This window comes from Dama dama, chromosome 13, assembly GCF_033118175.1.
Source record: "Dama dama isolate Ldn47 chromosome 13, ASM3311817v1, whole genome shotgun sequence".
Lineage (NCBI taxonomy): Eukaryota > Metazoa > Chordata > Mammalia > Artiodactyla > Cervidae > Dama > Dama dama.
The window spans coordinates 75,333,400-75,357,730 of record NC_083693.1 but is presented as its reverse complement, the minus strand read 5'-3'; the positions used below and the strand labels follow the sequence as shown (position 1 = coordinate 75,357,730).

Sequence of the window (24,331 nt, the reverse complement as noted above, 5' to 3'; positions counted from 1 at the left end):
TAACTCACAGGCCTCTCTACTCCCACTGCCCCCGGACAGACCCCGAAACCAGGCCCACACTGGCACCCCCACGTCTCCGGAGGCACCCCTCTCTACCACCCCTGCCAGCCTCAGGCTTTCCCACGCCCATTCATCAGAGCGTGCATGCCTCCCTCACAAGGCCCCCGAAAGCATCCACCGGTGCCCAAATCCCCCAGCCACACTCAGCCTGCGAAACAGCCCACCCTAGCCGGGTCCGCAGAGACAGGGGTCCAGAGAACGGACACAGGGGGCTTCCAGGCAGACAGCTGGGCGCCAGCCGCAGGAGCAGCAGGCTTGGTAGCCCCCCATCCTCTCCCAGCCCCTCACGCCTCGGCAGGATGACCTGGGGGGGCCCACGGGGGGGGGCCACCCTCGCCATCCCACGCCAACAGGATGAGGACCAGCCTAGGGGCAGTGCAGAGGGGCAGAGAAGGGCACACGTGGGGTGCGTTTACAAACCGCAGAGAGTGGGGCACGCCTATCCCCTCGACCTGCGTCTGGACCCGTCAAGGGTGCGGTGACCCCAGGCCGAAAGGGCAGATAAAGCCCAGGAGGGTCTGGGAACGCAGGGAGTGGACTCCCAGACCCTCATCACCCTTCCCTCCCCGACGGCGTCACTGTTAATGGAGCAGTACAGCCTGTCTCCTCTCCTGCCCCGTAGGAAGAAGGTATTTGCCGTACCCCTCCCCACCCAGTACACCTGCCTCATCCATTCAGCAAACGGCCCGCAGGACCCCCATCCCGCTCGCTGGAGCCTGGGTGTAAAAGCGGACTAAGGACCCCTGTTCGACGTCGGTTCTCCCTTGAGCTGGCCTGCTGTTTTAACAGCATCTCCCACTCTAATAAACTTTATTCTTCTTTCGTTTTGTCTCATGTCTGGAAATTCTTGCCCAACCCGCGCCCGGCCCACGACAAGCGGCTGCCTGCTCCTAGGATCCACCGCGGGGGTGGCCGGCGGTCCAGGGTGGCCCGCGGCCGTGACGCACACCCACCTGTGGCCCGCTTCTTGGGGGACTTGAGGCTGCGGGAGCGGGCGCCCGGGGAGGCGGCCCCGCTGTCGCTCATGGAGTCGGGGGCCGAGGAGGCGCTGCCCGTGGCCTCGCTGTCCCGCAGCACGCTCTCGTAGCCGCTGCTGCCCCCGCTGTGGTAGAAGAGCGCCGTGCGGCCCATGGCGGGTGGCAGCTCCCCGCTCAGCACGCTGCTGTTGTCGCTGCCGTGGCCGCTGCTGCAGCGCTGCGGCCGCCGGGGCGCCGTCACCGTGCTGTACGGGGAGGGCAGCGCTGGCCGCTCCTCCGACACGTTCACGCCGCTGTCGTTGCCGCTGTCTGAGTCGGCCGAGCCCCAGGAGGCGCCGCCCCGGCCACGGGCGCCCCCGGCCGCCAGCTCGTGGACGCGGCTGTGGGTGGCCCGCAGCGCCTGTTTGGTGCCCATGATGGTGCCCCGGCTGGCCTTGGCCCCGACGCCCGGCGCCGCCCGTGGGGCTGCCCTGGGGCCCGTCACGGGGCCGCAAGGGGCCCTCCCTGCCGTGGGGGCCAGCGGCTTCGCCGAAGAGCCCAGGGCCCGGGGCCCGCCGGCCACTGCGCTGCGGCCCTTGCTCCCGCTGCTGGGGGTCTTGGGGGCCCCCACACCCTTGGCGGGGCTGCTCCTACAGGCCGGCGCGGGCCCGGGTGTGGGGCTGGTGGGTGGCACTCCCAGCCGGGGCACAGCGCGGGCCGGCCGGCTGGGGGCTTCCCTGGCCTTGCTGCTGCCATGCGCCAGGCTCTCGCAGCGCTCCAGAGACCCGTGGGTGGCGGGTCGGCATGCTGCCTCTGCCTTGCCAGTCCGTGCCTTCAGGCTGGACGTGGCCCTGGGGATGGAGTGGTCAGCCCGGCCGCCAGGCCTGGCCTCCCCGTCCCCTCGGAGGAAGGCAGCAGCCCCGGGCCAAGCTGGGCTCCCGGCCTGCGGAGAGGACAGCCCTGGGCCAGTCTTGTGCTCCAGGCTGGACTTGCGCACGGGGGGTGCTGGAGGGGCAACACCTCCAGACCTCGCACAGAAGCCCCCCTTGGGAGCCGCACTCTTCTTGCTGGCAGGGGTGGCCTTGGGGCTGCCCAGGCAGGCCGCTGCCTCCACCAGGGAGTCCCCAACGGAGGCGGAGGGCGTGCTCACCCCCAGCGTGGTGGCCCCCCTCCGCAGGGGTGGGATCGGAGCCACGACTTCCGGCCTGTGGGCCACCTGGCCCACCTCACAGCCATCCACCACCCTGCGGGCACAAGCCAGCGTTGGGGCTGGGCTGGGGGCCCTGCCGGCTGAAGCCAGGGGCAGCGGGCCACAGTCATCGGCCCGGAGCAACCAAGGATCCTCAAAGAGGCCTCCAGGGCCATGCAGGCCCGCAGCCAGGCGGGGGCAGCCCACGCGACTGGCCACGGAGGTAGTCCTCGGTGTGCGGGGCAGGCTGGAATGGAGGGTCTGTGCAGGGGCTGGCCCCCGGGGAGACACGGCAGACGGCTCCCGACAAGGTTGACCGGGGGCTGCCATGGCCTCCTCTGTGGGACGAGGACCGCGGGCGGGCCCGGGACTGTCCAGTCTGCGGCGCTCTGAGCGCTGAAGGCCGCTGTCCTCCGGGGTGCCGCCGTCCGGGATGGAGGAGCCCAGTGAGGGGGGCCCTGCCAGCACCTCGGAGCCGATGGGGTCTAGGGGGCCCGCTGGCGTGGGGCCAAGGCTGTCGGCCGTGCACACGCTGACCTCACTGAGCCAGGAGCTGCCGGACGAGCTCTGGCTGCTGCCCGCCCAGGCCACCTCGTCCAGGGCCCCGCTGGGGGGCGGTGAAGTGTACGCATCGAACTCGTCATTGATGCTGCTTATGATGCTCACCGGCCTCGAACCCGAGGCCAGGGCCTGCAGGGAGCAGTCGCTGCCGAAGCTGGCCAGGCTGGAGGGGCGCCCGGGGCCGGTGAGCCCCCCCAGGGACAGCTCTTCCACCAGCGTGAACACCAGCTCATCCTCCCCATTCAGCTCCACAGGCTGCTGCAGGGTGACCGTGGTGGTCAGCAGGCCCCGCTCCAGCCGGTGGCCGCGTGTGGGCAGGCAGGGGCCCTCGGCCTGCCCACTCCTGCCCACGGGGGGTGTCCGTACTGCACCTGCACGATCGCCCCCACCAGGCTCGTCGGAGGCCCCGCCAGCTTCTGGCTGCCAAGGCGGGGGCGGGGCCGGGCTGGGCAGTGGCCTCTCGCCTCCGCCTGCCTTGGCCTTATCTGGCGTGGGCAGTTCAGGCCTGGTGCTGCCCTCCTCTCTCTGGTCAGCGCCGGCCTTGGGGGGCTCCAGGGCACCCTGTTGGGCATGTGGGCTGGGGCTGCCGCGAGGCGTGCTGGAGGCCAGCGGAGCACCCACAGGCGTCCTGGGGACCGCGGTCTCGGGCGGCAAGGGTTTCCTGCCCACGCGGGCAGGGCCAGCCTGGGCCCCAGGGGGGCCCTCAGTGCCGGGAATGCAGCCCAGCCGCTCCTGCAGCTCCGCGAAGGTGCTGCAGCGGAAGTGGTCGGCCTCCCGCGGGCCCGGGGTGGGGCGCGGGCGGCTCAGGGAGGGGATGATGGGCACAAAGTCGGGCGGGCCCTCACTGTCCGTGAGCTCGCGGTCCGACAGTGCCGTCCCGCCAGGCCCCACGTAGATGACTGTGTCACAGGACTGCTCGCTGCTGGAGGAGTAGTCGGGGTCGCCGGGCGAGCTGGCGGCCAGGCGGTCGGGGTCTGGGGCCAAGGCGCGTGGGTGGAAGGGGCGCAGGTGCGGGGGGCGGCGGGCATGGCCTTCCTCGCATGAGCTGTCCCCGCCGGAGGAGCTGGACGCGTACTGGGGACAGAGCAGGGCCCCCCTGAGCGGCGTCCTGCCTGCCCGTCTCCCCCAGCACCCCCAGCCACACACGCCACACTCGAGGGATGGAAGTGATGGCACGGCCACCAGCAAGGTCTCAGGTCCCCAACACAAACGGACCTTCTCAGCAACATCCCAGAAAGCAGCAAGCCGAGTCACAGGGAGGTGAGGATATGCCCTCAGCACACAGAGCGTTAAGTGCAAACCCAGGGTTCAGACCCAGGGTCCAGGCCCCAGGGCACCCCGACTGCATCCTCCAGACCCAGTGAGGGCCCCAGGGTGTGCCCTGCAGGACCAGGCCTGGGAGGGTACAGGCCACAGCTCTGGCCACATGCCTCCCCGGGGCTGGGTGAACAGAGACCAGGCCACCACAGTCCCCAACGTGAGCTGCTCTGGTTCTCCTGGGGGTGACCGTGGGCGTGGACCCCGCCTCCTCCGGGGCACCAGCATCACCACGCAGGCAGGGGCCTGGGAGGCGGAACCTACCTTGACCTTCTTCCTGCGCAGGCGGTGGACGCGGGCAGCCAGCTGCACGGTGCTGAGCGTCTCAGCATGGTGGGCCGGCGCGTCGGACACGTGGGCGATCATGGTGGTGCGGCAGTTGGCAGTGGCCAGCGTCTCCCGCAGCAGTGCGGTGAGCCTGTGCTCCCTGGGGGTCAGGGGGCGAGGCTCAGAGGCTGAGGGCCTGGGAGGGGTGCTGGGGGACTGCTGGGTGTGGGGGCTGCTATAGGGCTGGAGGGAGGGAGGAGGGCCTCTAGCTGGACCAGGGCCGTGCCTGGGGCCCCCCGGGTCGGCTCTGACACCTACCTCTGCCCCCGGGTAGCAAAGCCAGTCACACAATGAGGAAGAAAGGACGGAGGAATCAAGGGCCATGGACACAATGGACACGGCTGAGGTGGGCTGGGCCGGATCCCCAGGCCCACCCAGGAGCCCGCACTTACCTGTAGGGCACGTGCTTAGCTCCGCTGACCAGCGCCAAGATGACGCTGCCCAAGGCCGACAAGGACAGGGACGGGGGGCCCCCGGGGGCCTCTTCACAGCTGCCCAGGTCAATGAGGTGCAGGCGGCTGCGGCCTCCGGACACTGAAACCACAGGGCAGGAGGTGAAGGCTCAGCCCCAGGGCCCCCAGATCCAGGACGCCCAGGACTGTCCGGGGCGGAGGGGGCCCGATCCCACGACGCGGGCGCGCGGCCACCTACTTCCGCCTCTGCCGCACTTCTCCACGCGGTACTGGTACACGTGCAGCGTGAAGAGCACGTGGGAGCCTCCCCGGGTGTCCTCGCGGGCGGCCAGTGCCGCGTCCAGGTAGAAGGCCGCCTTCTCAGCCGTGGGCGCCCGCAGCTCACTCTGGTTCTGGAGCTGAGGACAGATAAACGGACGGACAGGGGGGTCGGCACCCGAGTGACTTGGAGCCTAGCCGTCCCCACGGCACCCCACCAACCAGCCCGCGGCCCCGCCCCACTCAGCCCGCGGCCCCGCCCCCAGCCCGCGGCCCCGCCCACAGCCCACAGCCCCGCCTCCGCACCAGCCCGCGGCCCCGCCCCCCGGCACGGTCAGCGTACCTGCGCACCGCACGCCGGGTCCTCCCGCAGGTACACGCCCGGGGACTGGGCGTCCTGCAGGCTGCCGGAGGCCACCTCGGCCAGCAGGTCCCGCAGGCTCTGGCCCCGGCCACACACCTCCACGGCCGACACTCGGACGGAGAAACGGGCGCCCGTCCTCTCTCTGCGCTCGTCCATGAGCCTGAAGAGCCAAGAGATGGCGCAGGGCACGACGCCCAGGCTCTGCGGCGAGCTGTCCCTCCCGATCATGGTGTAGGACTTGCCTGGGGGCCAGGGGGACGGGCCCTCAGAGCCAGCCGGGCCGGTGGCCCCGGCCCAGCCCAGCAGCTCGCTCTCACCCGCTCCCCGGCCGCCTGACGTCCAGGCCTGTTCTCTCGGCTTCCTCTCCCACTGCCCTTAGGGGACAGGCCCAGCACCGGCCCCCCAAGAAATGGCCTCCAGAGACTGCAGAGTGGGCGGTAAGGGGCACTTACCGAGGCTTGAGTGGCCGAAGGAGAAAATGCAGCCATCAGCCCCGCTGACCACCGACTGGAGCACGTCGGCCACAGTCCCCGAGCAGACCTCGGCCTGCAGGAGGGCCACAGAGTCAGGCCGCCACCCCGCCTCCTGCCTCTTCCGTCTCATCGTACGTGGACAGTGAGTCCACGAGGTGGCTGGGAGGACACCAGGACCAAGGACACAGAGATCGCCATGTGGACACACAGCACACACGGACGGGGCACAGACACACACACTCGCAACGTGAGCCGACAGACACAGCGGAAGGCACACAGGGCACACGCACGCACACGGCACACTGTCATTGTGGCCAGAGCGGGCTCACACCACACACACGTGCTCACAGAGGGCACACACCACACCACATACGTGCTCACAGATGGCACACACCACACCACACACGCGTTCACAGCAGACACACGCCACACCACACACGCGTTCACAGACGGCACACACACCACATACGTGCTCACAGAGGACGCACACCACACCACACACTCGTTCACAGAGGGCACACACCACACCACACACGCGTTCACAGACGGCACACACCACACCACACACGCGTTCACAGACAGCACACACACCACACGTGTGATTACAGCAGACACACACACCACACACGCGTTCACAGATGGCACACACCACACCACACACGTGCTCACAGAGGGCACACAAACACCACACACGTGCTCACAGACGGCACACACCACACCACACACGTGCTCACAGAGAGCACACAAACACCACACACGTGCTCACAGACGGCACACACCACACCACACACGTGTTCACAGACGGCACACACCACACCACACACGTGTTCACAGAGGGCACACACCACACCACACACGTGTTCACAGAGGGCACACACCACACCACACACATGTTCACAGCAGGCACACACCATACCACACACGTGCTCACAGCAGACACACCACACCACACATGCATTCACAGAGGGCACACACCACACCACACACGTGCTCACAGAGGGCACACACCACACCACACACGTGTGATCACAGCGGGCACACACCACACCACACACGCTTTCACAGAGGGCACACACCATACCACACACCTGTTCACAGTGGGCACACACCACACTACACACGTGTTCACAGACGGTACACACCACACCACACACGTGTTCACAGAGGGCACACACCACACCACACACGTGTTCACAGAGGGCACACACCACACCACACACATGTTCACAGCAGGCACACACCATACCACACACGCATTCACAGAGGGCACACACCACACCACACACGTGCTCACAGCAGACACACCACACCACACACGCATTCACAGAGGGCACACACCACACCACACACGTGCTCACAGCAGACACACACCACACCACACGTGTGATGACAGTGGGCACACACTACACATGCTCACAGAGGGCACTCACACACCACACACGTGTTCACAGAGGGCACACACCACACCACACACGTGTTCACAGAGGGCACACACACACACCACATACGTGCTCACAGAGGGCACACACCACACCACACACGTGTTCACAGCAGACACACACCACACCACACACATGCTCACAGAGGGCACACACACCACACACGTGTTCACAGAGGGCACACACCACACCACACACGTGTTCACAGAGGGCACACACCACACCACACACGCGTTCACAGAGGGCTCACACCACACCACACACGTGTTCACAGAGGGCACACACACACCACACACATGCTCACAGAGGGCACACACACCACACACGTGTTCACAGAGAGCACACACCATACCACACGTGTGATCACAGCAGACAGACACCATACCACACATGTGTTCACAGAGGGCACACACCACACCGCACACGTGGGCACACACACACCACACACATGTTCACAGAGGGCACACACCACACGTGTGATCACAATGGGCTCACACCACACCGCATGCATGATCATGACAGGCACATACCACAGCACACGCATGATCACCACACACACAGGACACACAGAGGAGCGTCCCGGGGAAAACAAGGTCTGCGTGGAAAGCTTCAGAGGGCGGGCTCTGGAAACTGGGCCTGAGAAGCAGCCCAGGAGCTGGTGGACACACACGAGGATGGGGAGGCCAGCAGCGAAGGGAAAACACAGCCAGTCTGCCCAGCCGCACCCAACCCCCTGCACCCGGGCCTCCTCTCATCGTCTCCTGCCTGCCCTGCACGAGAAGGGGTGCAGGTCTGACCATCTCCCATCGTCATGAGCTGCCAACCCACCCCGCCCAAGGCCGCCCCGCCGCCTCACCTGCTCCGAGTCCTGGGGGAAGACTGCGTCGAAGGCAAACATCTTGGGGACTGCAGCTGTGGGGGCGCGTCGGGGGCCCGTGCTGCCCGGGGGCCCGGCAGCTGGGTCATAGAGGGTCACCTGCTTCTTGCGAGGGTCCACCTTGAGGAAGGACGTGGACTCGGCCAAGCGCTGGGCCCCCTGCGCAGGCCAGATCCGCAGCATGACCTTCACCTGGGGAGGCGGGCGGAGCGGGCCTCTGAGCGGCGCTAATTACAGGGCAGGGGCAGCCTCGCGCGAGTCAGGACAGCGGGCCCGACCGGCATGGGGTCCCCGCCACAGGAATGCGGCATCCGCACCCCAGCCCCAGGCGGGAGCACATCCCACATGAGGTCAGCAAGGCAGGGAGGCAGGGAGGCCTGGCGGGAGGAGCACGCCAGCACGGATCGGGGAGCCCGCAGAGCGGGGCACAGGGTGGCCAGAGGAAGCAGACCACAGCTGCCCCAGTGGGCAGAGAGAGAAGATGAGGATGGGACTCAGAGGGCACCCCCGCAACGCAGGGGTCCTCACACCCTCTCGCTGGCCCCAAGCCAGGACCGGGGGAGTAAGCCCAAAGACCTGGGCCTTCGAGAGCAGAGTCACCTGCACAGGCCCCCCAGCTCTGCCGGCTCCCCAACCTCGCCAGCCATTACAGTGACCTCCCCCCAACCCCCAGGCCCGCGCAGGCCTGAGAAGGGAGGAAACGCCCTCAGAGATGGCAACTGTCCCACCTGCGTCACACAGCCTGCGAGCAGGTCCCCTGAAATCCCAAACCCCAAATCTGAGGGTGGAGCGAGAAGGGGAGAGCGGGGGACAAGCAGTAAGGGGAACAAGACCCGGGCCCTCCCGCAGGGCCCCCATCAGAGCCTCAGGAGTGCTCCCGGGGGCGTGTCCTCCCCCGACGCACTGCCCCCGCGCCATGGGTGGACAGGGGCTGCCCCTGGGCAAGGCCCTCCCCAACTCCCGACTCCCGACCTCAGGCGGGCTCTGCACACAGCAAGGTGCGGCCCAAGGAGAGACGGCGGCGCATGAGGCCGGGCGGACAGGACACAGAGGGCGAGGGGCCCGCCCCCATCCCCAGTCTCGTCCAGCCTCAGCTCCTCCAGGGAGCCCTTCCGGCCAGCTCCCAGCCCCAGGACAGAGGCCCTCAGGGCCCTGAGTACATCCTCCCCAGCCCGCGGCCCAGGGTGGGCAGCGAGAGCGTGGGGAATGAAGGAGGGACAAACTCTGAAGCGGGACAGGCCAAGGCCCGCGCCACCCTTGGGAGAAACAGGCTCCGGGGCTTCTGACCCCAGAGCTGCCAGAGGCCAGACTCACACCCAGGACCAGGCAGGACCAGAGACAAGCCCGTCAGCACGAGGACCAGGAGGAAGAGGGCAGGTTGATCCAGGAGGAGACGGGGATTCTGAGGTCAGGAGTCAGGGGAGATGGTGGGGAGACCAAGGCCGGGGTGACAGGCGGGACAGGCTCTGCTGAGTTCAGGGACCAGCAGGCCGCCCGGCAGCCTCTGCCACTGTGTGTCCCCCAAACCCAAAAACAGATGAACAGCTGCCCGTGCCGCCCATCGGCCTTCATGCCCAGCTTCCGGGGCTGGACCCCGAGCCCCAAGGCCCCCAAGCGAACAGAAGCCTGGGGGCAGGGGGTGGGGGTGGAGGCCAGAAACTTAAGATGCAAGAGCCCAGAGCAAGCTGCACTGCATACACCCCAAAACCTGCACAGAGAACCCAGACCCCGGGCCGAGAGGGGCCCAGAGCTGCCGGGCAAGCCGCCCCGGGTAAGCGCCGCCCGCCCCCCCCAGGAGAAGGCACTAGACCCCAGCTTTTACAGGAGGACACCGCCCTCCACTGAAACCTCCGATTTCTCCACCACAGTGTAAATCAAATTACCAGGCTCATCTCAGAGCCAGTATTTTTCACGGATTTAATTGTAAGTGACAGATACATAACGCTGGCAAAATTGGTTTACCGTGGGTAGTTCGCGCGAGGCGCCACCGATGCCCCTTCGGCATGTGGCAAATTGACATGCAAACCCGCTCCGCTAAGGAGAGGCGGTCCTGGGGGAGACGCGGGGAGAAATACTCCTCTACCGAGCTCCTCCAACCCAGGCTCCATTAGACGAGAATCGATTCTTTTATTCCCCAACGACACGAACAAAACTATTTCATTTCCAAACGCCGCTGCCAAGCAGACGAAAATGTGCACTTCCCAGTAATTTTTGGCAATTTTTTTTCAGTGTGAACTCCAGGCCACTTCAGAAGCCAAATGGGTTCTGCAGATTGGAGCGTGTTCCCGGCGGGGAAAAGCCCGCTTGGGCTGCCCCGCTGGGGTCCCCACCCCCATGCCAGCTCCACGTCTGTGAGGGCCTTTCATTACCAGGGGAAACGACAGGGTCTCCCCGCCAGACAAGCACATCTCCCCCTAAATGTTCAGCTATTGCAAAGCGCCCGCTGAGTAGCTGCCAGGTAGGGAACAAATACATTTTGCATAAAAAGGGTCTTCCACTCCTAACAGGGGGCCCGGGCAGGCGTGGGGGGAGGGGCCGTCTTCTGTAATTCTGAACGATGATGAATTATCTTAAGTGGCACATTAATGTCAAGAATCGAGCGTAATCTAACTTCTTTTCTCTGACAATATTAAATGCCTTTCAGGAGGCATTTCTGACTATGTGATATTCGTGCAAATAACATCATCCAGGGAGGCAGGGAGAGGGGCCCTGCAGGGGAGGGGCAAGGGGAGAGGCCTAGAACAGTGGCCACGGGCTTCCTGCCTCCAGGGGTGGGGTTCTGCCAGAGAGCAGGGGGCGCCCTGCCCGGAATACTAGACTGGGGGACCCGGGCCCCCCCGGAGGAGGGGGAGGCCTGTGCATTCCAAGCAACAGGGCGGCAGCAAGAAAGGCAGGTCTGTCCTTGAGGCTCCTCAACCCTCTAGCCCCCAGCCCCACTGAGATGGGCCCAGGGCCCAGGGTCCAGCGACAGGCCCAGGTCAGAGCCAGGCCCAGAGTGTTTAGAGCCCCTCCCCCACGGCCAGGTCCCTCTCCAGACCCAGAGCAGAAGCCCCCGGGGGTGCTACCTAGGCAGCAGGATGGACTGAACCCAGGAGTGTGCGTCCAGACGGTGTGGGCCTCCAGGCACCGCAGAGGCCGGGCCCAGGGCCTGGGTGGGAGGCTGAGGGGGCCAAAGGGGCCCATCCTCAGGGTCAGGGCCCCGCCCTTCCCCCACGGCCTTCTACGGCTCAGGCTCCCCGCCTGTGACGGCACACGCCCCCCGCACTAAGGTGCTCATGCAGCCTGACCCGGGCCTGGGGGCAGTCACGAGCAGCCCAGGCGGGGTCCAGATGGAAACCGTCTCAGCAGAAGGGACAGGAGCTGAGAGCCGGCCAGCTGTGACAGGCAGGGCCCTTCACGCTGTGGGCCTGGCCCCCCCGAACCCAGGAGCATTCCCACTCGGCTGAGCACCCCGTCCCCTGTTACCATGTCAGGATGCGGCGGGGCTTTGTCCGGACTCTGGCGAGCCGAGGGACCCCAGCCGTGCCCCAGCCCTGCCTAAGAGATGAGGTGCGGAGGGAGGTTACTGGAGTCAGACCCCAGCCCTGAGTCCCAGGAAGCCCTGGTCACCCCACCCTGCTCTGGGAGTGGCCGGTGTTCCTGGGACCCCTCCCCAACCCATTTCCCGTATCGCCCCCCACCCCCAGTCCCCCAGGCTCCCCACCGCCGTCTGGAGCATCCAGGCGGCCCAGGCCTCAGTCAGCCCATCTGGACACGGACCCCCCTGCTCCAGCCCTGGAGAAGGCAGCAGGGTCTCTCACTGCCCGCTCTCCCACCCCACACGTGCCCAGACACCCCAGCCTCGTCCCACCCCAGGGTCACCCCCAACTCGGGGTGGGGCCTACCTTTCCAACACTGCTGGGGTTGTCCTTGGCCTTGGAGGTGGCCCTGAGCAGGCAAGGGGGTGCAGGGGGCGGCCACAGCTGCAGGACCCCGCTGAAGTCCGTGGGGTAGGTGGAGGCCCGGCGCGGGGCGGGGGGTGGTGGCGGGGGGGGTTTCTTGCGCTTGGAGGCCAGGCTGAGCTTCTGGGCGGCCCTAGTGGGGGACAGGGGGACAGGGGGACAGGGGGCAGGGCACTCAGCGCTGTCCTGACGCCTGCCCCTCCCTGCAAGCAGCTCTCAGCCCGCACTTCATTTCCCGCCAGCCACGCAGAGGCCCCCGGGGCTGCAGGCTGCCACATCCAGCCCCTGGCGGCTTGGCCAGTTCAGGCCAGGTGAGCGGGCCCGGGCAGACGCAGGACCCTGGCCCCTCCCCGCACCCTGCACCGAGCACATCCTTTTTTTTCCACCGTCCTCCCCCAGCTCAGTCGCTGGGCTCCATCACTCCCAGGCCGTGTGACCCACACGTGGTGACTGAGCGGCTCCATGCCTCAGTTTCCCCACCTCTAACGTGGGAGACGTGACCCCACCCCCCAGGGGCCCTCGTGAGCGGCCCTGGTGCGCTAATGCATTCAAGGCGACACCAGGTGACAGAGGAAGCAGACGCTGGGCCTGGGTCCAGAGGGCCCCGGCCGCCATCAGCCACCCCCGCCTCCCTGCCCCCACCTCCCAGTGAAAGGGATGGGAGGCCAGGGCTCAAAGAACCCGCCCAGCCCGGCTCCCCGGCATGCTCCTGCTGCACACACCCTTCTCGTCCCAAAGCCCCGGCCCTGGTCCCCACTGTCCATCCCACAGCCCAGCCCTCAGCGCCCACTGTCCATCTCACAGCCCCAGCCCTGGTCCCCCGTCTGTCTCCAAAGCCCCAGCCCTCAGCCCCTCTGTCCATCCCACAGCCCCAGCCCTCAGTCCCCTCTGTCCATCCCACAGCCCGGCCCTCAGCCCCCTCTGTCCATCCCACAGCCCTGGCCCTGGTCCCCCCTGTCCGTCTCCAAAGCCCAGGCCCTCAGCCCCCTCTGTCTATCCCACAGCCCGGCCCTCAGCCCCTCTGTCCATCCCACAGCCCCAGCCCTCAGTCCCCTCTGTCCATCCCACAGCCCGGCCCTCAGCCCACTCTGTTCATCCCACAGCCCCGGCCCTGGTCCCCCCCCGTCCGTCTCCAAAGCTCCCGACAGGAAGCCCCACACCGCAGGCAGCGCGGCCCCTCAGCCTGCCTCCCACTCGGCAGAGCTGCCGGCGTTTTGCTTAACTCCTCTCATCTTTAATAGGAGTTGTCTTTTAAGAGACCCCAGGGACGGCTTTCCTCCTAGCGCGGTGTCATCCAGGAAAATAAAAGTAATCTACGCTGCGTGGCGGCTCCTTAATAGCGCGGTGGGGCAGCCGGTGCACGCGGGGTGGGGAGGGCCTGGGGCGTGTGAGCAGGCCGGCACCCTCAGCCAGGGAGGGCCGCGGCTTCTCTGGCCACAAGCGGATGTAGCCCGTTTCCACCCGGGCCCTGAAGCCTCCTGGACAGAGGAGTCCCGCATCCCCCTCCCGCCGCCCCCACCCCACACATGCATCACACCCGGGGCAGGGAGGAGGCTGAGAGTGTCCGCAGGTGCAGGGCGAGAAGCCGGGACGGGACTCAGAAGGAAGGACGCGGCCGCATGACCATCTGGGGAGGCGCCTGTACTGGGCAGGGTGGGGGCAGGGGGCCCGTCCAGCTCAGCTCTCGGGGCTCCTCCCACCCCGCCCACTCCCCAGCCCAGCCTGCTGCCCTGGACTCCGGCCACTCCAGGTGAGGCCACAGCTCCGCACCCACCACCCCTATGGGAAGACACGACCGCCCAACTCAGAGACCTGCAGTGCAGCGGGCAGCCCTGCCCCAGGCCCTGCCCGGGGACAACCAGGGCAGGTGGGCTGGCCCCGAGCCTGCCTGGGCAGGGGAACGGGACATAGACGTGCGCCCGTGGGGTCGGCTCACCTCCAGTGGGCACCGGGGCCCCACGGCCTGGACGTCAGGGAAGGACATCACAAGGACTGCCCAGAACCAGCCTGCCCAGGGGGCTCCGACCAGACCCTCAGGGTGACCAGATAGATCAGCAGACCGCCACGGCCAAGACGAGCCCCCTGCCCTGCTCCTCCCGGAAACAGCCGGGCCCCCCCTCAAGGCCGGGGGGATATCCAGAACCCACACCCGAGGCTCGAGGGCTCATGGAGACCAGGAGGATGGGGGAGGCGCCGGGGGAGGCCGGACACCATCCGGCTGTGGAGCCCACGAGCAGAGGGCAGGGCTCAGCCTGCCGGGGCACCTGCCCGCTCCATGACCCCCTCGGGAGCCCAGGTTCCGGCACGGGCCTCACTCAGCCCCGCCCCGACAGCTCCAGGCCTCCGACAGCGCCCCGGGAGGCGCCCTTCCCCACCAGACATGCCCAGGTCTCGCCACTGGACAGACACTGGGCCCTCGGCCGTTTGCGGCCCCGCCAGCCCCGGGAGGCTGGGACATCCCTGGCCAGGGTCTCTGCCCCATGGTCCGACCGAACTTGGGTGCCCCCTCCTCCCTGCCTGCGCTGGGTCAGCCCCCTGGGGCGGGGAGCCAGGAGGCTGCGCCCCAGCCTGCCGGCACTCCAGGTCTCTGCTCCTACAGGCTCAGCTCAGCAGGGGTGACTCAGAGCGCCCCGGGACACCATGCTCCCCTTTGATGAAATCCAGGCCCCTTCACACCTGGGACAAGCCCGTCAGCCACTGGGGACTGCATCTCAACTCACATGGCCTGGGGTGGGTGGGGGGCGCATCTCTGCAGGGCCCAGCTTGCTGGGGGCGCAGACCTGGTTTCTGGGCAGTGGGGATGGGCGAGGAGACCCCACACTCAAGACTCTGAATACCCACTGCTGTGCTGGGGAGCAATGGGCAGGGGGAGCTCAAGGTGGGACCCACGGGGGCTGTGGGGGTACCTCCCCGTGGTCCAGTTCTGAAGGGACGACTTCCTGCACACACAGTTCTCGTCGTCCTCAGAGGACACCTCCCCCAGGAAGCCTGCCCTGATGCCCCCACTCTCAGCTTCCTCCCACTACCAAGGGAACCCCTCTCTGCCCTGAGCGTACATGGCTGAGCCCCACCCCGAGGGAACTCTGCAGGGCAGGTGTTGGCCCAGGCCAAGGACCCAGGGGACACAGAGGATGGGGCCGTGAGGGCAGGAGTGAGAGAATGGGTGCGGGAGCGAGTGAGGGCGGGAGGGACCCAGCCCCTCTAAGCATCGCCCTGAGCCCCCAGCCCTCTCACCGGATCCCAGAGCCCTTTTTCCGAGGCTCGCAGGCCCTGCTCGCTGATTCACAAAAACAGAAAGGAAAATATTTGCCTTTTTTACAAAGAAAAATGGCCTCTTTCAAACAAGAAGGTAATTTCACAGGCAGTTGGCCTTGAAGGTGAGGCCTTTACTCACCCCAAGGAGACACAGGGCCCGTTTGGATGTGAGCGGGGTCAGTTACCAGCTTCTGACCTGGGCCGCCAGGAGGCTGGAGGACTGGGCCATGCCCCGCACGCCTGGCCTGCTTCCACCCCCGGGAGGGGCCCATCAGGGTCCAACGGTGCAGGGCAGCTAAGGGGGGCCGGACCGCCGAGGCCGAGGCCCAGGGTCCCAGCAGCCCTGACCCTTGTCGTGCCTGCCTGCATTCTCATGTCACCTGGGGCCTTCACCCCGAGGCCCCCAGGCTCCTCGCCACGGAGCCCCGCTGGCCGGGGGCCTCTGGGCAGCACCCATCCCACCCTGGGCCCCCGCCAGGTACCACCCTGACGTCCCGTGGCCTGGCCATCCGGGCAGACACAGAGGAGGAGGTGCCCCGAGGCTGCAGTAGAGTGGGTCGGGGGTGCCTGGGAGTGCCGCCCGGAGCGAGCCCACCACCGCCCCTGCTGAGGGGACTCGCAGCAAGCTGGCCCCAAAATCACCTTCCACCATGGCTCACCCATGGCGGGTAAGGGGCTCAAAGGTGGTCGGGAAGACCCAGAAAAGCCCGAGGCTAGTGTGCCGGCCCCCAGGGGGCACTCAGGGACCCCCCTGACCCCTGAGACCACCCTATTCTGCCTCCACTGGGCAGACACCAGCCTCCTACTCAACCCTCAAAGCCTGCCTCTGTGCCCTCAGCGCTTGGGCGACACTGCTTGGCCCCTTCAAAGACTGCACGCTGCCACCCTGCCCCCAACCAACTGGAAACCAGGGGACAGGGGACAGGCTGGGGGTTGGCTTTGCCCCCTGGGGGACCACAACCGGGCAGAGAGCGTGCCCTCAGCTTGTTCCTGAGGCCCCCCCAGGGGTCCAGGAGCTCCTCACCTCCGGGGGACTCCAGACAAGCGCCTCCCCAACACAGAACAAAGAAGGGCACGAAGCTGAAACCAACCCCTCAAGACGGTGAAGCATCCGCAGCCCCAAGGAGCAGAGGGTCTTGGACCCAAATCAGGCGCAAGCCCGGGGCAGTGTTCCCAGCTTCAACACCCACCCCCAGACTGGGCCCATGACCCTCAGGAAGCTGCTGAGAGCGGGGGTGTCCAACAGGCTGGCAGTAAGGACAGCTGGCAATGCCCCCAGCCCCAGCCCCCGCGCTTGTTTCTATGGTAACTTCCCAAGGTCAGCAGAGGCAGCCTCGCTCCCTGGAGACAAAAGGAGCGCCCCGTCCCGCGGGCCCTGGAGCCAGGGCAGCCCCGGACCCCCAGGGTGGGTCTTCCTCCCCAGGGGCCCTCAGCCTGGCAATTCTCCAGCAAGCGTGTCCTGGAGGGACGTGGCTGCTGCCCCAAAGGCTGGGGCAGAGACCGCCGGGCCTGGGACCACCCCTCAGGAATCCAGATCGGCCCTCTGTCCCCTCCACGGGGCTCCTGGGCCGGCTAGGCAGGCCCTACCCACCCCACGGCAGGAGGCCCAGCCCAGCGCCTGGTACCCACCTGGGGCTGTGGGCCGGCACAGTGCCCACCGGCCCAGTGCCCCCGCCGCGCCCCGGCCACCTGCCCCCCCCCCCCCCCGCCCACTTCCCACAGCCCCGGGCTGTGCTGATAAGACGCAGGCTCCTGCGACAAGGATGAGCTTATCACGCCCACAGGGGCTGACGGGACAGTGACCTGGGGGGCCGGCCATCACCACTCATTGCCATCATTATACCTGGGACCCTCCCCCCGGCAAGGGGGGCTGGGCACGCGAGGGCACCACCAGCGAGGCGATGTGCCGGGGGCCCCCGGGCAACAGGAGCCCCCAGGACACCCACCGCAGCTCACGCCAACCTCGCCGGTGGCCCAGGGACGCTCCCTCGGGCCCATTCCGCCCTGTGCCCCCAGCTGCAGGACCAGCTGCCCTGAGGCCTGCCTGCCCCTGCCTCCCGTCCACGCCACCCGCCCCCTCCCGCCGGAACCGGCCCAGGACCGCCTGGGGACGTCCACCAGCTGCGGCTGAGGTCCCCCCGCCGTCAGCGCGCGACGCCTCCCAGGAAGCACCACCGGATAAACGAGGAAACCAAGGCACAGAGGGCCCAGAGATCAGAAATGACCTGCCCAAGAACACCCAGCTGGGAGAGGCCTCCGGACGTACGGTCGCCACAGTGACCCAGGAGGCCCCAAAAACCCCCCTCTGCTCGGCTGGACAGCAGGCAGGCCACAGCCCTCCCCGGAGAGGCCCGCAGGCCGCCAGGCCCCGAGCCCGAGGGCCCTGTCAGGCCACCCCCGGGTCAGGCCCCCAGGAGGACGTACCTGAGGAAGAAGGAGGCTGCAGCTGACGGGCCCGTGGAGCCCCCCGGGGGAGCACCTGGGGCAGGGCTGACCAGGCCCCACGTCTTCGACGCGCCATCGGAGCCCACGGGAGGGGGCCCATCCCGGACCGTGTCCGCCACAGCCACGGCGGCCACCGCTGCTTCAGCCTGGAGGGAAGGAGAAGCCGGCGTGAGGCTCGGGCACCCCGCCCCTCGCCGGGGAGCCAGGGGGGCAGATCCCCGCCCCCCAGAGACCAGCATGCTCCCTGGACTCCACACACACGGGACCACCAGCTCGGGGCCACGCGGAGGAGAGGTGGGCACAGATGCTCCCCGCCCGGAGGCCTGACTTTCCCCCCCACTTCAAGCTCCAGAATCGCAGGGACCAATGTGGTCAGGCAGATGGACAGGGACCCTCCGTCACCCCGGGGTCGGCCGGCTGGGGGCACCCAGAGGCACGCTTAGAAAAGAAACCACAATAAATATTTGTCAGGAACACTAATTGCCCTGTGTATGATAATGTATGATCTTCCCATCATCTGAAATACTACTCTGGCATTTCCAACTAATTAGCTAAAATAAATTCCAGAAAGGGAGACAGCCTCGTAACACAGCACAAATGTAATTAACCACTCCCCAGGATGGCCCTGGCCAAGTGGAGACCCAGCCGCCATATATTACATTTATACACACGTGTCGGGCGCTGGACCCCCCTGCGGGACTTGGCCTCGGAGGGTGGGTGGACATGGCCCTCTGGCAGGGGAGGAAGCGGCCTGCCTCAGCCCGGCCACTCCAGCCCCAGCCCCTCCCCAAGGGCCCAGCCTCTAGGGCCCCCCAGGCACCACGGCCTGGCCCCTGGGGTTCCTGGCTACAGTTGGCCCCGAGGGCGGTCACAACCATCGTCCGAGGCGTCCTCTCTGCTCGACCTGGCAGAGGACAGGGGTCTGTCTGGTGACCCTGCGGGTGAGGAGCCCAGGTAGCAGCCACACTCGAGGGCCCAGCGCCCTCAGGGTCTCCCAAGGGACACGGCCACAGGCCAAGGTGAGACTTCAGCAGAATAAGCCCCCTTGGGCCTCAGGAGGAACATCCCAGCAGGAAGTCCAGCCGCCTCCCCGCTGGACACCCCTTGGCATGATGGAGGGTCTCAGCACCACCCCCAGCCCACGGTCAGCACCAGCTCCCCACACCTCCCCTGGGACATAGCAAAACCACGTCTGCAGAGGAAGTTCACAGTGAGCCCCAGAGTTTGGGCTGGAAGGAAGCCCAGCGACCCCCCCTCACCCCCGCAGCACCAGCAGCCCCCCAAGGCTGCGAGGACAAGTCCCAGCCGGGAACAGCCCAGGCCCCCACCAGGCCTTGTGCTGGCCCACCACGCCCTGCCCCCTGCCTGCGTCCGCCTACAGGGCAGGAACTCCTATGCATTCCTCAGAACCCAACACAGCCAGCCCTCTCCTCGAGGCCACTCCCTGGGCCTGCCCTGGCCTCCCGCAGCCCTCAGACCTCCCCCCGCTTCTCCCGGTCTACCCAGGGCTGCCCGCTCACAGAGAAACCGGGCCATGCTCAGCTACTCAGCACCGCACTCCCCAGCACCCCCAGCTTGTGCCCGCACCCAGAGCATGCCAGGAATCCAGGGCCCAGAGGGATCCTGTGCCTGCCTGGTCCCTCCACATCCCTGGTACCCTGCCCGGCACACAGTAGCTGATAGAAACACCTGCCCTCCAGGATCGCACAGCCTGGAGGTGAGCCCCGCGCCCCAGGGGGAGGAGGCTGCAGGCACAGAGGGGGTACCCGCTCCTGGGGAACGTTCCTGAGGGGAGGTCAGCCAGGCCCAGACCTGGGCCACTGGGTACTGTTTCTCCTCCTCCGGGCGGTGCTGGGGGCTCAGGACAAATGAGCGACATGGGGCAACCGAGGCGCCAGCGGCCTGGGCACAGCCTGGCTCCCCTGCAGCGGCCCAGGGCTCCATGCAGCGCGTCCTGGCCTCAAACGTCAGTCCCCTTCTGTCACCTAACAGACGTGCTCCCCGTGACGGGTCTAGACTCCTCGATCGAGCAGAGTGGTGGAGAAGCGGACTAATGTTAAAAGCTGCGGCATCCCCAGGGCCTGGGCCGAGTCTGGTTGGGGGCCCCCTGCGAGCAGCACAGAGTGGGGCTCCCGAGGCTCACCCCCCACAGCACCCTGCTACCCGCTGCTCCAAGCAGCCCGAGGTGTGCGCCCCATCCAGTAGCCCAGGCCCGCCCAGCCACGCTGCCCCGCACGACCACCTGGATGGCAGCCACGGCCCCCGAGGGCCCCTCCACTCACCCCCGTGGGGCCCGAGCCAGCCCACCTCCCACGCCTGCATCTGTGCCTCCAGCCGGAACGGCCGGCCCCACAGGCAACGGTGCAGGCCACGCGGCGTGCCTGTGGCCGGCTGGGCCCCACACTGACCTGTCGGGGGTCCCGCACGCGCTGCGGCTCCGCCGGCCGGTGAGCTGCCGATACCCGGCTCCGGCCACCGGGAGGCCGCTGCCAGTTCCTGCCGGAAGCAGAGCCCGGACGCGCCAAAAGAAGCCGGGGCGGGGTGGGGGGGGTGGGCGGCAGGAGGGGCGGAGGGGAAGACCACACACACACACACACACACACACACACACACACGGGGACAGGAGACAGGGGGCCGGGGTGGGCGGGCGGGCGGGCGAACAGAAAGCGTGATGGATGCGCCAGGGCAGCAACGAAAGGAAAGCGTGAAGAGAGGAGAGCGTGAGGGGAGCCCGCCGTCTCGGGAGGCCCCCCGTCTCTGCGGGGTGCCCACCACTGGGCGCGGGGTTCCACGGAGCACTGCTTGGGAGACACCCACTCTTCAGGAGCCCTCCAGGGCTGAACTCCACATCAGCAAGATCGTGGCCCAGGAAAGGCAATGTTCCCCAGCTCCCGCGGGGGTATTTCATGCCAAGAGGTGGGGAGGGCAGAGGAAGGGGTGGCCACGGGGCACAGAGCTGCAGCTGGCCCTGCAGGGCACGGGGCCTGCGCTGAGCACCGGGGCCCCCCTCAGAGCCCTGCCTGGTCACCCCGGGGCCCCAGGCTCGGACTGTCCCTCCCCCGGGTCACAGGAGCAGGCTCACAGGGAAGTGCGGGGGCAGCTGCTCCAAGCTCTGCTCCTCGGGTAGGTAAACTGGGGCTCAGAGGGGCCCCAGTGACAGTCGGCCAGGCCAGGACAAAGCTCCCCCCACCCCACACCGTTCCCACCACGTCCCCAAGGACAGCTGGGCACCCACCAGGGACCCGGCCAGGGAAGTGGGGGCGGCAAGCCGGCTGGCACAGGGGCAGCAGGAGCAAGGTCCCCAAGCCAGTGCCAGCCTACCTCCACGGACAGAAGGAAATCCTCGCCCACCAAAACAACCTTGCCTCCCACTCAGAGCCACGCCTCCTCCAGGAAGCCCTCCATCCTCCCTGGAGCCCCTGCACTGCCTCAGCCCCCGCGGCTGACTGCGAAGCCTCTGCTCCAAGTCCTCTTCCCCGGGACCCTGGGTGGGGCCTGGCCCTTGTCGACAAGACTACGGAGGGTTGGAGGGTTCGTGAAGACTCCCGGGCAGGGGCCCGAGGTGGCCACACCTTTCACCCGGTTACTCTGCCCCACCCTCAGCGGCCCCAGGCTATGCTACCTCTAGCCGACTTGTGGGGTCAGGAGGCCAAAGCCACAATCTCCAGGCATCTGGCTGCAAACGGATCGCAGGTGTCCTGTGAAACACCTGATGGGACCCTACGCTCCTCGGGGAGACCCCCCGGTTCACAGCCGTGTCCCGTGCGACCGGCCAGGGCAGAGCACTTGGGGGGTGCCCACGGGCACCTCCAACCCCCAGGGCGGCAAAGCTGCTGGAAAACAACTGCCCAACAACTGCCCAACTGCACCCGCCGCCGGGAACCATCACAGGACACTTTCCAGGAGGCGGATGACCCGGACAGGGCTGGGCTCTGCGCTGCAGATGGGGGAGTGGGCTGCAGTCTCGATCACAGCGTGGCTGGCCAACATGGGGCCCTCTAGATGGCCACGTGCACAGACGGACCCCCGGCAGTCCACGGGGCAGGCACCCAGAACATGCCAGACCCTCACTGCCCACCTGGCCAGCCAGACCCACATCCGCCTAGAGACAGTCACGCCCGGGGTGGGGGGTGGGGGGTTGCGGCTGATGGGCCATGGCCAGGATTCATAGCACGTCCCTCCAGAAGTATTTAATTCTACAGCCTAACACGCGGTGTTTTAACACTCCAGGGCCATCTCTAATGATCAATGCCCGGGTTCAGGGGAAATTACCTCATCTCAGTCCTAAAGTTCTATTTATGGTTCTAATAATCTCTCTATTGATCGCCAGGACTGTTGTCTAATTATAAATCCATTCCCACCCACCCTGAACGCAATCAATGCACATATAAAACCAAGAGCGAGCCTTAAACGCTCACGTTTTATGATGTGCAAGCTGCCGGGAGGGCTGCCCAGCGAGAGCCCAGTGACCCACCACCCCCAAGGAACAGGGAGGCAGACAGCCCACCAACGGGGCTGTGCCAACCCGCCCCTCCCACCGCCAGCTCACCCCCACCTCTGCCTCCTGGGGGTCTCTCTCTACCTGCAAAGCTGCACTCAGCTCCCTCCCCAGGTAAGGAGCCCCCTGGCTGTTCTCACACACCTCTGGCAGGGCCCATCATCTCTGACACTTACCCCCACGCCCACCCAGCCCAATACCACCTCCGCCAGGAAGCCACCCAGCTCTCTGGAGCTCTCGCGGCACATTCCTCCCGGGCAGCCCAGCTCTCGGCCAGGAGGCACCACGGGACTGCACGACCGAGGCTGCCTCCCTCTCCCTGGCCTCGCCCTGGGACTCAGCCAATGGAGGAATCAGACGTGGCGAGGCCACACCCAGGGTGCACCGTCACACCAACCGAAGGCTACTTCAGAAAGTTCAGGAGGCAGAAGCTCTTCCTGGAAGCCCCCCAGCTACCAAGGGCCAGGGAGGGCCCCAGGACAGCGCAGCCTCAGACAGATTGGCCCCAGCAGCGAGTGCCCAGGGGTCCGCTCCCAGCTCGGGCAGGATCTCGTCAAAGGCCACAGTGAAGGCGGCATCATCCAGCCAGCACAGCTCAGCACCTTCAGAGGGGTCAGCAAGCCCAGAGTGGTGGCCGGCCGGGCTCTGCCCTGCAGCGGGGGCTGTGTGGGACTTGGTCCCAAGAGCTGGGGTCCCTTTCCAGGGCTTCCACCCCCACAGCCCCTCGGGGGAACACAGGGATCCCAGGAGGTGTCCGCCTGACGCTGTTTCAGAGACACCCACTGGCGAGACGGTGCAGCCTGCTCTGGGGTGCCTGGAAGGTTTCCACGGCCACTTCTGATCTTATCTCCTGTCCCTGGGACTCCACGGTGGGGGCAGGGGGGCGCAGAGACACAGCCACAAACACCCGTGTGGGCCCTGGCCAGACCACCCTCAGTCCCGTCCGCTGATAAGGCCTCCAGGCCTCGACACAGACCCTGCCCTCCACTGGGAGGGCTCCTGTGACTTCGTCCGCTTTACGAGGCTCGGCTGGGCCCTGGGCCTCAGCCCCCAGCTGAGCAGCTGGTGCAGCTGAGGCACCCCACCCCCATCATGCAGCGGGGGCCCTCTGGGGAAAGACCCTCCCGGCCCTCAGCTGGCCCCGTGTACCACCAAACCCAAACCAACCCCCCAGTATCCCAGGAAACCCCCGTTCTACAACCCATCCTCTCCTGCGCCCCCGTCCTGGTACCTCTCCTCCTAGATGGGAAACTGAAGGTCACGCAGGACAGTGGGGAGAAACGCCCAGCAGCACAGCCCTGTGACCCACGGGGGTGAGGACCCAGCGCCACCCTCCAGAGCTGGGGTCTCCTCAGACCTTGTGGGCTGCCCCCTGCCCCGAGCGCACGCGGTCTCCCTGGTCCCCAGAGCTGGTTCCACGAGGCCATTCCACGGCTGTGAGTAACAATCGGGCGGCCCCAGGAGGGGAGCCCTGGAGGGCGGGGGCAGGGGAGAGTCCCAGAGTCAGAGGACACTGGGGAGAAAAAGGGGACAGGCCCCCGGTCGGCCCCTGTGACACTCCTGGTTCTGGGACCTGTCCATGGGGCAGGTGTGTCCCCAGGGCCGCCTGTGCTCCAAGCAGCAGAGGCCTGGATGGGGCGGGACCACAGGAGACGCTGGACGGTGGCCTGACCTCCTCCCAGCAGCCCGCGGGCCCGTCCGCCAACCCCCAGGGCCACAGGTGGTCTCAGAGTGACCAGACCACCCCAACCGTGCGCTGCGCGGGGCAGGAGCGAGGCTCCAGGGGACGGGAGAGGGCCCTGCCCCCCGACGCACCTGACGTGGGCCACGGGAAGGTCTGGGGCCTCCCCCAACACGCACAGCCCCCCTGCCCTCACAGAAACTGCACCGGGGGGGCCACCACCCGCACCTGGGCACTCAGCCCGGTGGAGTCCAGCCCTGCCCGGTGTCCCGGGGGC

At 67.1% G+C, this 24,331-nt stretch overlaps 1 protein-coding gene across 1 annotated transcript in view; it reads right to left on the bottom strand.

Moving 5' to 3' along the window:
- KIF26A (kinesin family member 26A) overlaps positions 1 to 24,331 on the bottom strand; it is a 39,105-nt gene that overhangs the window by 2,557 nt on the left and 12,217 nt on the right. The window contains exons 4-12 of the mRNA XM_061159534.1: positions 17,855 to 18,021; positions 12,119 to 12,308; positions 8,214 to 8,426; positions 5,898 to 5,991; positions 5,425 to 5,687; positions 5,062 to 5,221; positions 4,803 to 4,944; positions 4,348 to 4,510; positions 1,014 to 3,840 (exon numbers count right to left, since the gene is read on the bottom strand). Of these exons, the coding sequence (XP_061015517.1) occupies positions 1,014 to 3,840; positions 4,348 to 4,510; positions 4,803 to 4,944; positions 5,062 to 5,221; positions 5,425 to 5,687; positions 5,898 to 5,991; positions 8,214 to 8,426; positions 12,119 to 12,308; positions 17,855 to 18,021 (4,219 nt within the window). The remainder of the gene's footprint in view (positions 1 to 1,013; positions 3,841 to 4,347; positions 4,511 to 4,802; positions 4,945 to 5,061; positions 5,222 to 5,424; positions 5,688 to 5,897; positions 5,992 to 8,213; positions 8,427 to 12,118; positions 12,309 to 17,854; positions 18,022 to 24,331) is intronic.